The sequence below is a fragment of the Mastigoproctus giganteus genome, chromosome 3, assembly GCF_048544385.1.
Source record: "Mastigoproctus giganteus isolate SK-2022 chromosome 3, ASM4854438v1, whole genome shotgun sequence".
Taxonomy (NCBI): Eukaryota; Metazoa; Arthropoda; class Arachnida; order Uropygi; family Thelyphonidae; genus Mastigoproctus; species Mastigoproctus giganteus.
In genome coordinates, this window is record NC_143577.1 from 10074087 (window position 1) to 10087156 (window position 13070).

Genomic DNA, 13070 nt, shown 5'->3' on the forward strand with positions numbered 1-13070 from the left:
ATCACCAGAAAAAGAAGAATGATGATATCCAGCTCAGGACCTTGGGTGTGCCAAGCACATACTCACCAGATATGGGCCTCTGGGGTTGAGCCCCCTAGAGTACTGTATACAGGTACAAAATAAAAAAAAAAAAACACTTCCACTTCACCCCTCTGTTCATTCGAAATACCTGTCCAGCTGAGCCTTAAACTTATTTAGGTAGACTTATTTACGTAAACTTATTGAAGTACATAAAGCGTTGAGTGGATTGAGGAAGCTCAATTCTGGTGGGATTCTTCCTCTTGCGGAGATTTCGTTGCTGAGAGGCATAAATTCAAATTGAGGAAAGTCACTCGTATAGTGGACGTGAGGAAACTTTTATTTAGCCTCCCTCTCAGGCAGTAATTGACTGCTTGAAGAAACTTCCTTCTGACGTAGTAAATCCAAAGCTGATGTAGACAAACCTTTGTAGTGAAGGGATGGTTGAAATGAAATTTTTATTTTTTTTATTTTGGCTTAAGCTATCTAAGTTTGCTTTCTTGCATCATGTACGTATCTTTACTAATTATAATGCTTATAATAATTTTCATGGCTAGTGTTCTTCTGAACTGGTTTATATTATTCCTGCTCTCTCTCTCTCTCTCTCTCTCTCTCTCTCTCTCTCTCTCTCTCTCTCTCACTCTTCCAAACCAGCCCAACATGTGTTGCAGCCAGTCAACATACTTTTACTGTCCAACTTCAACTCATAGAACCAACTTTACATCTTCCTAATTCATTCCTTCAAATTCTGTTTTCTGGAACAACCTCGAATTATATGTGTTTCCTGAAAATTACAAGATACAGAAACTTAAGTCTAATTTCAACAAGTATTTTCTTTCATGTTCTCTGTCTTCAACCCATAGGCGGTCCTAAGTACTATAGGTTCTAATACCTCTCGTGCTTGGGTTTTTTTTTTTTTTTTTTTTTTTTAAGTAGCAGCATCCTTCCTTTTCTTCATAGATATGATTAATTTCTGAAGCATACCCATGATTCAGTAAGGCTAGCATGGACGCGGTTTTATTTATTTTTAATTTTGACGCCTTTGTTGCCTTGCACAACAAGGACCATCTCGTCTGCATAGGGAACAGTCTCAATAACTGAATGGTGGAGACTTTGTGGAAACTGTGAGTAATTTAGCGTTGGGATTTTGAAATTTGCAACCGACGATAACCTTTCTATCATTGAAATAATCCCGGACGATTTTGTAAATGGAAGGAGGATAGTGTAAAGGAGATGGCTTTCATCCAGATACTGGATGAATTCCATTCTCTAGTGTTGTGGAAATGCGTATAGTTTCAATAAATTTAGGGAAGTCAGGTTATTAGAGGACATGGGTACATGAGATATGTTAGTGAAAGAGGGCTAGTTCCCAGACTGTTTCGTGATGCGTAGATAAAATCCTGGCGGTAAAAATCTGAGTAAGAACTGCTCATGTATAGCCAGTGGTGGCCTACAATTCAGAGAATGGATTAAAGAATTAGCGTTTGGAAAAAGGGCAGGAAGGAGGAGGGGCTTTCCAGATTGGGAGTACCTTTCTTCCTTTTTGAGAATTATAGATCTGTTTTAGATATGGGCCAGGTACATTGCACCTTCCCATAATTCTTTACACCCATAGACCTGCCTATGTGTGTATGTGTGTGTGGGCACTAATATGTTGTTTGAACTGGTTTCACTGTAATTCAGTATTAGCGATGGTTGCGTTTTTCTTCCTGCCAACTAGAAAGTTCCCTTGTAAATATATATGGCTTTCAGGAAAATAAACGGGATTTTCAAGATTGTACAATTGACTTGTTGTTGTGGGGGTTTGATGGCGCATAAGCTGCTGTGTCTGTAATACACCATATAATGAACTGGTCTGCGCGGTTAGCACAGTGGTATGATCACCGTCCGCCCCACACCGCGTAGAAAAAGCTCAAGTTCGAATCCCGTCGATGACGCGAGGAACTTTGGTGGGCTTTTTTCACTCCATGGCTGAATTAGTCGGTCTCAGGAGTAGACATCAAGGTCCCCCCCCCCCCATAAACTGAGGTTTTTTTTGTCCAGTAAAACAGCCAAATCGACCAGAGGCCACACGCAATTTACAGACAATATAAATATATGGGTAGATGTAATCATTTACAAGGTCCCTAATATCATAATTTTTTTTTTTTTTTTTTTTTCTTGTACAATGAACTGGTCTGCGCTGGTACATACTGTGGTATCGTCACTGTTCTCCCCACACTGGTTGGAAAAGGCGCGGTTCGATGACGCGAGGAACTTTAATGGAATTTTTTTTTCACTCGGCGGCTGTGTTAGTCGGTCTGAGGCATAGATAGCAAAGTTTCCTCCCCCCCAGAAATTGGCGGGGTTTCCAGCAAACAGGCAAATCGACTTGAGGACACATGCAATTTACAGACAGAAATACGGGTTAATGTAATGAATTACGGATAATCCTAATATAATTATTTGATTTTTGTACAATGAACTAAATTGTGATTTCAGCATAACGACACCCAATCGAATTCCTGTCTAGTACATATACGTACTGCTCACTGTAAAGTATCAGGACATTCATAAATTTTTTTTTTACATCACTGCTTCTCACTTCTATAGCATGTCAGTCTCCTTTTGGCTGCTATGACCACCCTGTCCATTCCCCCATGTAGTGTTTCCACCAACGAACGATAGACTGAAGCTAATGTAGCGCAGCACTGCTCCTGCTGTTCAGTGAACTGCTGAGTTACTATTATGGATTTTGTTTTCTGGTCTTCGCTTGACAATATTCTTTATCAGATATTTGTTGGGTATGTATTTTTCGAATCGAGATTCTGCTCTTGCTATTTCAATTTTTGGTAGCATATCTGATATCACCGTCCTCATCACACCAGTGGAAACTTACCTGATTCGGTTATCTCATTAATAATGCGAGGAATTTTGTGGTATTTTTCACAACATTGCTGAGTTAGTCGGTCTCAGCTGAGTGCTGCTCTGCTTTTTCTCCTGGAAACTTGTATTTTCCTTCCAAAAATATGTAAATAACCACAGAATACACTAAATTTACAAACACAATATAATTTCGCTTCATAGGGCTAGTTTCTTCGACACTTAACACAATCACACACTCATATTCAAATTTTTATTCTTCTTCATTATTGTCCAGGATCGTTTTGGAACAGCACTAGCAACATGTCACTGGGTGTTAACCTATTGAAAAAAAAAAACGAATTTGTTTCTTCAATGAACTATCAGTTATTGCCAAGAATTGTTACCAAAAACCGCTACAATCTATAGATCATGGGAACTGTCCAAAGTGTCAAAATAGGTGACTGTGTTTATGGTTCCCTGCACAAACCCCAAAGGTCCTAGGCAATATCATAAGAATCAGGTCACTCTATCTTCTTCAAACTTCACTCTATGCACAGTGCACGCCTGCTGATTTGATCGGAATAGGGTGTAGGGAGAGTCTCGCCCTGGAAGGCGACATCATTGATTTTCCACTCGTGGGTAACACAATTGATAGGATCGCCGTCCTCCCCATACTGGGTGGAAAAGATTTGAGTTCGACTTCCGTCGATGATGTGAGAATTTTTATGGACCTTTTTCATTACGCGACTCAGTTAGTCGTTCTTTGCCGAGGGTAACGCGGTTTTTTTTCTTCCGAAAAATCGGTTTTTCGTCCAGCAAACAGAAACTCGTCCTCAGAACAGCCGTAATTTTTAGACAATATACAAGGAGCAATATGGCGTTAGTCACTGATGCTCCTAAATCCCAACGACAGCAGCAGAAGCAGCAACAACAACAACAGTTGATTTCAGTTGGTAATGCGTTTGGCTTATTCGCTGCTGCTGCTGCTTTCCCATGAAAATGTACCTTGCGAAGCACCTTACATAATGTGTTCCTTACGACGTCAATATAATGTTTTTCAGGAATCTGAAGAGAATGCCTATTACTAGCCTTTCAGTTTTTCATGGTCAGTGGAGTGGTCTGATTCCAGGTGCTGATCTCGTGTTTCTGGACGGTGGTTGTATCACCTTTTCATTTCGTAATAACAACCGCTAAGCTGGACGTTGTTTCGTAGTAGTAGTAGTAGTAGTGGCATGTGATACAAGAAAGCAAGTGTATGAGCTTATGCAGCATCAGCAAAAAAAAATCACACCATTCCCTCCAAATGACTGTCCAGTTCCTTCTTAAATTTATTTAACCTATCAACTTCCACAACGACAGATGGAAGTTTGTTCCAGCAATTAACCACCCGCTGGCTAAAGGCAAATTTCCGCACATCTAATCTACATCTGTCTTTTCTTAATTTGAATTTAGGCCCCCTTAGGTTTGTAATCGGAACAAGTGGAAGGATCCCATCAGAATTCAGCTTGCTCAACCCATTCAAGACCTTATACACCTCAGTCAGATCACCACGCAGGTGCCTTGTCTCCAGCCACTGCAATTTGCAGAACTTAAGCCTCTCTTGGTAAGAGGATCCCTTCATTCCCTTCACCAATCTTGTTGTCCTCTTTACATGCTCAGGCAACTCTACATCCTTCCTAAAATGAGGGCTTCAGACCTGTACGTAGTACTGAAGGCGTGGCCTGATCATTGTCTTATACAGAGGGACAATCACCTCGTTTTCCCTGCTAGCAAAATGCCTATATATAATTGACAAAACCCCATGACCTGCCCCGGTAGCCTGTCTGCATTGATCAGAATACTTTATATGTGACTGCACAATTACTCCCAGGTCTTTTTCATTTTCTACCACCTTAAGAGTAGTACCACACAGTTGGTACGTTTCTCTGGGGTTACTTCTATCCATATGCAGTACTTTGCATTTGTCAAGGTTAAACTTCAGTTGCCACTTTTTAGCTCATCTGCCCAAATTATCTGGATCCTGTTGCAGTAGCACACTGCCATTACTGTCATTAACAACCCTGCCAACCTTTGTATCATCTGCAAACCTCGACACTAAGCCTGATATACCTTCATCGATATCATTGATAAATATACAAAACAACAGTGGACCCAACACCGAACCCTGTGGGACTCCACTAATAACATTAGTCCACGAAGAATAGCACCCATTGATTACCACCCTCTTGGAGGCTATCAGGAATTACACAAATCAGCAAGCTGGCAATGTTACATATGATGATAGATTTGGAGGTAGTATGGTTTTAAGACAAGAAGAAATGTCCTCTAACCTTGGAAGAAATTTTGCAACGTTTTTGTGGGATTTCTTACTAAAATCAACCGCCATGTGGCGTTAATTTTGTTCACAGTTTCTATCATTTAATAAAAGTCAAAGCTTTGTTAATGTGGAAAATTTGTTGTCGCCGGTATTGGCACTCGAAGTTAAGTTTCAGAGTTAAAAAGATTTATTACTGATGTTGTTATGGATGTCAATATTAATAGCATGAACTGTTCGTTGATATAATATACGTACTGTTGAAATGGAATTTGCTGTTACTTTAGTGTTTCAATTAAAAAGTGCATGCAAATGATTAGTAATTATTTTCGAGTACATATTCTTGCAAAGGTAAATATGTAATTTTTTTATTTCACTGTGCAGTATAATGTAATGCGGATGAATTATTCAATCCATATAGTGTCAAGTATATTGCTATTAAAACCTGTTAAGCAGAGCAATACAAAGTGCTGTATAGGTTTGTCCTTTTAAATTGAATGACGTGCTCGAGTGAAGGTGAACCGGCTGGCTATTTGTACACACGTGTCTTGATAATTTTGATGCACCATTGGTATCGCTAGGATTTTTAACTTGTGGAAAGGATAGAGTTTTTAGAACATATAGGCATGGATTAAAAGTATGTATGCGATTCATTATAAGCGAAACGTCTCACTGCATGAGCCGGCCTTTGGGCCTCCCTCACCTCTCGATTTTACTGCTTTATCTGTATACTCAAGAATTTCGTTAATACGAAGTTCAAGTACCTAAGTTTTCGGGTTTTTTAATAAAGAGTTCTGTCAAACGTGACCATTTTCTTTGGCCATATTTTTTAACATTAAATCTTTGTCTAATAAGAATATTTGTTTAGATTTTCATTTATTTACAAGCCAAATAAGTCATAAGAAAATAAACGGTTAAACTACAGAATATGGGTACACCCCGTACTTCGGCGAGAAAGAGGGGAAGAAGGCAGTGATAACCCTTTGAAGGCACCTCCCACTCAGTGCATTATGGTCTTAGTTGCCAATACACCATTAAATACTAAACCAACCAACCAACCAACCAAGCACTCCACTCACGGCTCTTCCCCCCTGCTTACACATTACTGGGGAATGTCACGTGGCATCACAATATGTGGGAGCTGAAATGAAGAAAAAAACAGTAATAGGGAGCAAAAAATAAGTGAATATAAATGCAATTATTTTTAAACAACTAACAAAAACTAACATCACATACAACCACTGATACTTCTTGCCTATACATTACTAGACTATTTCACATGCATTAACAATGAGAATTACTCATGGAAGACAACGTAACAGAAATGCTTTTTTTTTTCCCCTGGGGACTGCTACCCCCCACACACCACTAATATTAAGAGAACCTGATACTAACAACTTGTACAATAACTGCGAAAGAAATCAAATTGTCAATGAACAAATTCAATACAAAAAAACTAACCTTATCAGTCCTCAATGCTGGCTGGTACACTTCACGAACTGCATTTAGGAAAGACATAGGCTTACATCCATCCCTTGCAAACTATGCAACATTCTCGCAGTCACTTGTTCCATTGGGGTTGAACATGGAATAACAAATTAAAAAAAAAAAAAAAAGGCAAAGAATAAGTGACGGTAACAGAGCACAGTAACCAACGGCAGCAGAGCAGCACGATGATGACTAAACAACAGTGCGGCAAACAAAAATGATAATTTTGCATTTTCTGCTAAAATCAGAAGCGAATTTGCATCCAATTAAACAATCAGAAATGAAAAATGAGGCAAATTATGCATTCACAATAATCATCCAATGACAGAACTTGACCAGACAATCACTCTGTTCTTTGGCCACACCCACAATGCAGTGAGTCGGGAGGTGCCCATGATCTGGATTTCAGCCAAAGAAACAACATAATTGAAAATATATAATTAGTATCATATAAAATAGTGAAAGCAGGGTCGCAGTATTAATATTAAAGGAAACACGAAAACCAATTAACTATTTAATACATTCTTGATTTTTTTAAGGAGTCCTTATGTGCTGTAATGTAATAACTAAATCGTACTAAATCCTAAGCTATACATACGATTTAGCTATTTAATACATTTAATTTAAAGAAAGAATCCAATTTCATTAGTATGGTTTATGCCTTACATGCATTCTTAAATAATGCACAGATTTAACTTAACTTTCACTTCATTCAGTGGTAGCAAAAACTTCCTTTTGCTGGTTAGCAACTCTCTGGAATTGGCATTCCTGTAGCAGCAGCATTGGTATCCACCTGAAAGTATGTGCTACTTTCCTCACATAGGTGATCTTTGAATTTATTCAAACTGGCAGTCTCAACGTGCCAGAGGCAACGTGTTTAGCAATCAATAACTCATTAGATAAAATAAAACTAACTACAATCTAGTCTAAACCTCTTCCCCTGTAGTTTGAATTTATGATCCCTAGTTCTGGAATTTTTTATAACTGAAAATTCCACCTTCATTCATTTTACTAACCATTCTCAGAGCCTATTAACCTCAGAAAAGTTTTCTCTGAGGTGCCTGGTTGCTGAACTCTGTAGCCCACATAATCAGTCTTTCTTTGTATGGTTATAGTAGACTGTAAAAAAATATTCAAGACAGTGTTATTATTATTAGCCATATGATGCAAGGAAGCCTGAGGCTTATGCTGCACCAGCCAAAAAAAAAATTTGTCAATTACCCTGAGAGAGAGAGAGAGAGAGAGAGAGGGGGGGGGGAGGAAGAAGGAATCACCAAGAAAAAGAATGATGATGATATCCAGCTCAGGACCCTAGGTGTGCCAAGCCCATACTCACCAGTGTGAGCCCCTGGGGTTTAGGCAAAGTATCACTAATAAAGATAAGTACTCAACCAAGTTGGGAGCATAAATGTCCAATCTGAAAGAGGTGGTTTATTTATCCTCCCAGCTTGTCAGAGCACTTCCCAATTATTTTCTCCTTTTCTCTGTACTCTCAATTTTTTTCCCATTACTTCCTTCTTCCATACTCTTTATTTTCTCTTTTTTTCCATTGTCTTTTAACTTTCTTCAATTCTAAAGTCATCTCCCATATCTCATACCTCTACATCTCTATGTGATTAATCACATTTTTTTTTTTTTTTTTTTTTAACTGTTCACCTCATTGCCAAGTCCCTCTAATTAAAGGTTGAATCTTATGTCACCAGCATAAGATATGAAATGTTTGTTTGTTTGTTTGTTTAGTTTGGTTTTTAGGAGCATTAGCAACTGAGGCCATATTGCTCCGGGAATATGCGGTGGTCAATCTCTTGGCCTTTCCGCATCCTCCGTATTTGGTGGTGACGGGCTCGAACCCCGGTCTAATCAAGAAGCGTGTGCTACGCACTGCTGCTCCTTCCCACCTGGCTACGGAGGCGCCTTATAAGATATGAAATAAATGAGTGGTTATATTTATTTCATGTCCCAGTGCTTATTTTTATGAGCAGTGGGTATGCAAACTATCTTGATTTTTGTGCCAAAAAAAAAAAAATGAAGATATAGTGGTTATACTGCTATAACTTTATTCTTCACTTTTTCTCACCATATTCTTCATTCATTCTTCACTTTACTTTTACTCACCTTTTACTTTACTTCCCCCCCCACCCAAATCTTATAATACCAATATAAGTATAGTATATACAATTGTATAGCATACATTTAGGTACATACTCAATCATTACATTTATTTAATCAACCTAATCAATTAAAATTTATCACTGGGACTATCCTCTATACTGTTGCTGATATTAATAGTTGAGAGGTTCAAAATTCTGTGTTGTCCTGAATAGATTATGATGCCTGTAGTCCCCTGAAAATAGTGGCTATGGTAAGCTAACTTGCTAATTAATCCTAGTATTAATTTTCACAATATTTTGTGTGCTTCCCTAAATATTTTTGGCCTCAGTTGAATAGTAAATATAAATAACACCCTATGATATTATTACTATTTTCATTAAGCCAAAATTTTTGGAACAGAAATTAGTGAAAGTCCTAACTTCCTAGTAGAGAATGGGCAAAAGGAATTCCTAATAGAGAATGGACAATACACAGAATAGAAATGAACTATGGCTGGGGGGGGGGGAGAAGAAGGGTAAAACGGAATGTTCCATTTAGAATTCAAATCTGAATAATATATATGATAACCATGGAAACTTAGAAACAATGGTTAGACATAAAGGAATGAAGATGCAAGGGATGGGAACAGAAAATTACTTAGCAAGAGGATCCATGGGACTAGAAGGACATCAAAAGAAGAGACAAGCCTGTTAATTCCTTAAAAAGAAGGAAATAAATACCTTTTTGGTTACAAGTTTATCTAGAGCTCTGAGATGAACTTCTAAGCCAATAATTGTGCTAATTTGAATTATTGTTGAATAGTGCTTACTACATTGTGTCCATTGAACTGAAAATTATTATTAGTCATATGATACAAGGAAGCCTGAGGCTTATGCTGAACCATCCAAAAAAAATTCCCGAGTTACCCTGAGAGAGAGAGAGAGAGAGAAAGTAGAAAGGAATCACCAAGAAAGAGAAGAATGATGATATCCATCTCAGGACCCTGGGTTTGCCAAGCCCATACTCACCAGATGTGAGCCCCTGGGGTCAAATGGGCAATATGGGTGCTTCATGAACTTGAAAATAGACAAATGTGTGAAACTATGTCACATGTGGGAAAAGGGTAACAGAATGAAGACTTTATTTTCCAGTATCAAATGCAATGAATTTATGGATTCATTTTGTTTAGCAGTCAGGCATTTCAAAACCCTTGACCGCTGAAACACTATCGAAGATTTCTCTCCACTGAAGAAGTTGTATACTGCTCTTTCACAGCAAAGAATATGTCAAAACTTTCTCTCGTGCTTTTTTTAACCACTAAAGACATTTTTCTGCAATACCAGTGATTGGTGATAATAATCACCAATAAATAGTGATTGGTGATTATTATCATTTGAGGGATTCAGTTTGGTCGAGAGAGAGAGTGTGTTAATATATCATGATTTCTGCTGCATGGTAATGCTATACTGCACAAGACAAATTCTCATCAGAGGTACATCACCTTATTGGTTAGATTTTTCTCCATGCAGTTTTTATGTATTCTACACCTTAAAATATGAGCCATGAGAACGCAAGTTTCCCAATGATACGGAGGTAAAATATGCCTGGTCTGCACCAAAGAGCATATTGGAAAGCAGCATGTTATATGTGTTTAAAAAGTTAGCATTTAGCATTAGTAGAGGCATATGATGCAAGAAAGCAAGCTTAGGCAGAAAAAAAAAAAAAAAAAATTCCCATTTCACCCATCTATTCACTCCAAAATTTTGTCTAGTTCTGCCTTGAATTTATTTAAGCTGTCAACTTCTACGACAGATGGAAGTTTGTTCCAGCAATCAACCGCCTGCTGGATAAAGGCAAATTTCCGTACATCTATTTTACAACTGTCTTTCCCCAATTTGAATTTATTTACCCTCAAGTGATTAATCTGGGCAAGAGGAAGTCTAATCTGGGCAAGAGGAAGTCTGCATCAGCATTAAGCATGCTCAAACCATTTAAGGCCTTATACACTTCAATCAGATCACCCCGCAGTCTCCAGACACTGTAATTTGCAAAACTTAAGCCTTTCTTCGTAAGAGCAACCCTTTGTTCCATTCACTAATCTTGTTGCCCTTCTCTGTACTCGTCCCAGCAGTTCTACACCCTTCCTAAAATGTGGCCTCCAGACCTGCATACAGTACTCAAGGTGTGGTCTGACCATTGCCTTATACAAGGGTATAATCACGTCCTTTTCCCTGCTAGAAAAATTCCTGTATATCATTGACAAGACATCATGAGCTGCTCCTGGTGTCTTGTCAATGGTCAGAAAACTTCATATCTGACTGCACAATTAGCCCCAGGTCCTTTTCATTCTCTACCACACAGTTGATACGTTATTCTGGGGTTACTGCTACCCATATACATTACTTTACATTTGTCAATGTTAAACTTCAGTTGCCAATTCTCAGCCCATCTGCTCAACTTTTCTAGATCTGTTGCAGTAGTGTACTGTCATTAGTGTCATAACACCCTGCCAACCTTTGTGTTGTCTGCAAACTTAGATGTTAAGCCTGATATTCCATCATCAATATTATTAATAAATACAGAAAACAACAATGGACCAACACTGAACCCTGGGGGAATCCGTTAATAACATTAGTCCAAGAAGAGCAGTGACCACTGATTACCACTGTCTTCTCACACTCAATCATCCCTTTATCCATAGCAGCAATTTGCCTCCAGTGTCACACTGCTCCAATTTGTGCAGCAGTCTTCCATGTGCAACAGAATCAAAAGCCTTCCTAAGATCCAAGTATATGATCTCAAAATTATTCTTTGCATCCAGTTCCTTTGTGACCACATCATAGTTATCCAATCAGATTGGTCAGACACGACTTCCCCTTAACAAACCCATGCTGTGTCTGAACTATAACTGAAGTCTTGTCTAGATGATTCTGCAGTGCTTCTTTAACCAGTGCCTCCATTAATTTTCCTGGAGCAGAAGTTAAACTAACAGGTCTGTAAGTTGATAGTGTTGTAAGAACTGTATTGGGGTGAGGGCTGCTATTTTCAAAAGCAAATTATTCTTAACAGAACTTTTCAAACATCCCTTGTATATATAATTTTTGGAGAAAAAAGTAGAAAATGTCAGATATTAGGATTGCAAAAGATTTATGAGATTAGGAGGTTATGGTGCAGTTATTTGATCTGTAAATAAACTAATATGTTTGAACATTAGTATTATTATTTAGTATTATGTTAAATATTGCTCTCCATGATACAAAATTAGATCAGAGCTTTGTTAAAGAAAAGAATGGTTGATTGGTTGGAACAGGACCTCTGTAATTAGGTACTCTAATTTCATTAATTTTGTCACTTGCATATTGCCTATAAATTGCAGGTTTTAGTGGTTCTTTAGAAGGATGAAAAACCCAAATTCTCAATAGGGAGTATTCCTTAACATTGGTTGGTAATAAAACTAAAATGAGCTTCTTTTTGAAATTAGCATTAGCATTTAGCATTAGTAGAGGCATTTGATGCAAGAAAGCAAGCTTATGCAGCATCAGCCAAAAAAAAAAAAACCCACTTCCACTTCACCCCTCTGTTCGTTCAAAATACCTGTCCAGCTGAGCCTAAAACTTATTTAGGCTATCAACCTCCACGACAAGGGATGGAAGTCTGTTCCACCAACCAACCACCCGCTGGCTAAAGGCAAATTTCCGCACGTCTATCCTACATCTGTCTTTCCTCAATTTGAATTTATGCCCTCTCAGGTGATTATTCTGAGCGAGAGGAAGAATCCCATCAGCATTGAGCATGCTCAAACCATTCAAGGCTTTATACACCTCTATCAGATCACCTCGCTGGTGCCTAGTCTCCAGACACTATAATTTGCAAAACTTAAGCCTTTCTTCATAAGAGCACCCCTTTGTTCCATTCACTAATCTTGTTGCCCTTCTCTGTACTCGTTCCAGCAGCTCTACATCCTTCTTGAAATGAGGCCTCCAGACCTGTATACAGTACTCTAGGTGTGGCCTGACCATTGCCTTATACAAGGGAATAATCACCTCCTTATCCCTGCTGGAAAAATTTCTGTATATCATTGACAATACTCCATGAGCTACTCTTGCAGCCCGTCTGCACTGCTCAGAGAACTTCATATCTGCCTGCACAACCACCCCCAAGTCCCTTTCATTCTCTACCACTGTCAGTGTAGTACCACAGAGTTAGAGTTGATACGTTGCTCTGGGGTTGCTGTTTCCCATGTGTAGTACTTTACATTTGCACCTCTCAGCCCATCTGCTCAACCTTTCCAGATCCTGTTGCAGCAGCATAGTGT

At 38.5% G+C, this 13070-nt stretch overlaps 1 protein-coding gene across 1 annotated transcript in view; it reads left to right on the top strand.

Moving 5' to 3' along the window:
- Positions 1-1587: 1587 nt before the first annotated feature.
- The window catches only part of LOC150087660 (mitoguardin-like), a 59644-nt gene continuing 48161 nt past the window's right edge, over positions 1588-13070 (top strand). Inside the window, exon 1 of the mRNA XM_090369852.1 lies at positions 1588-1596. Coding sequence (XP_090225978.1) covers positions 1588-1596 — 9 coding nt within the window. The remainder of the gene's footprint in view (positions 1597-13070) is intronic.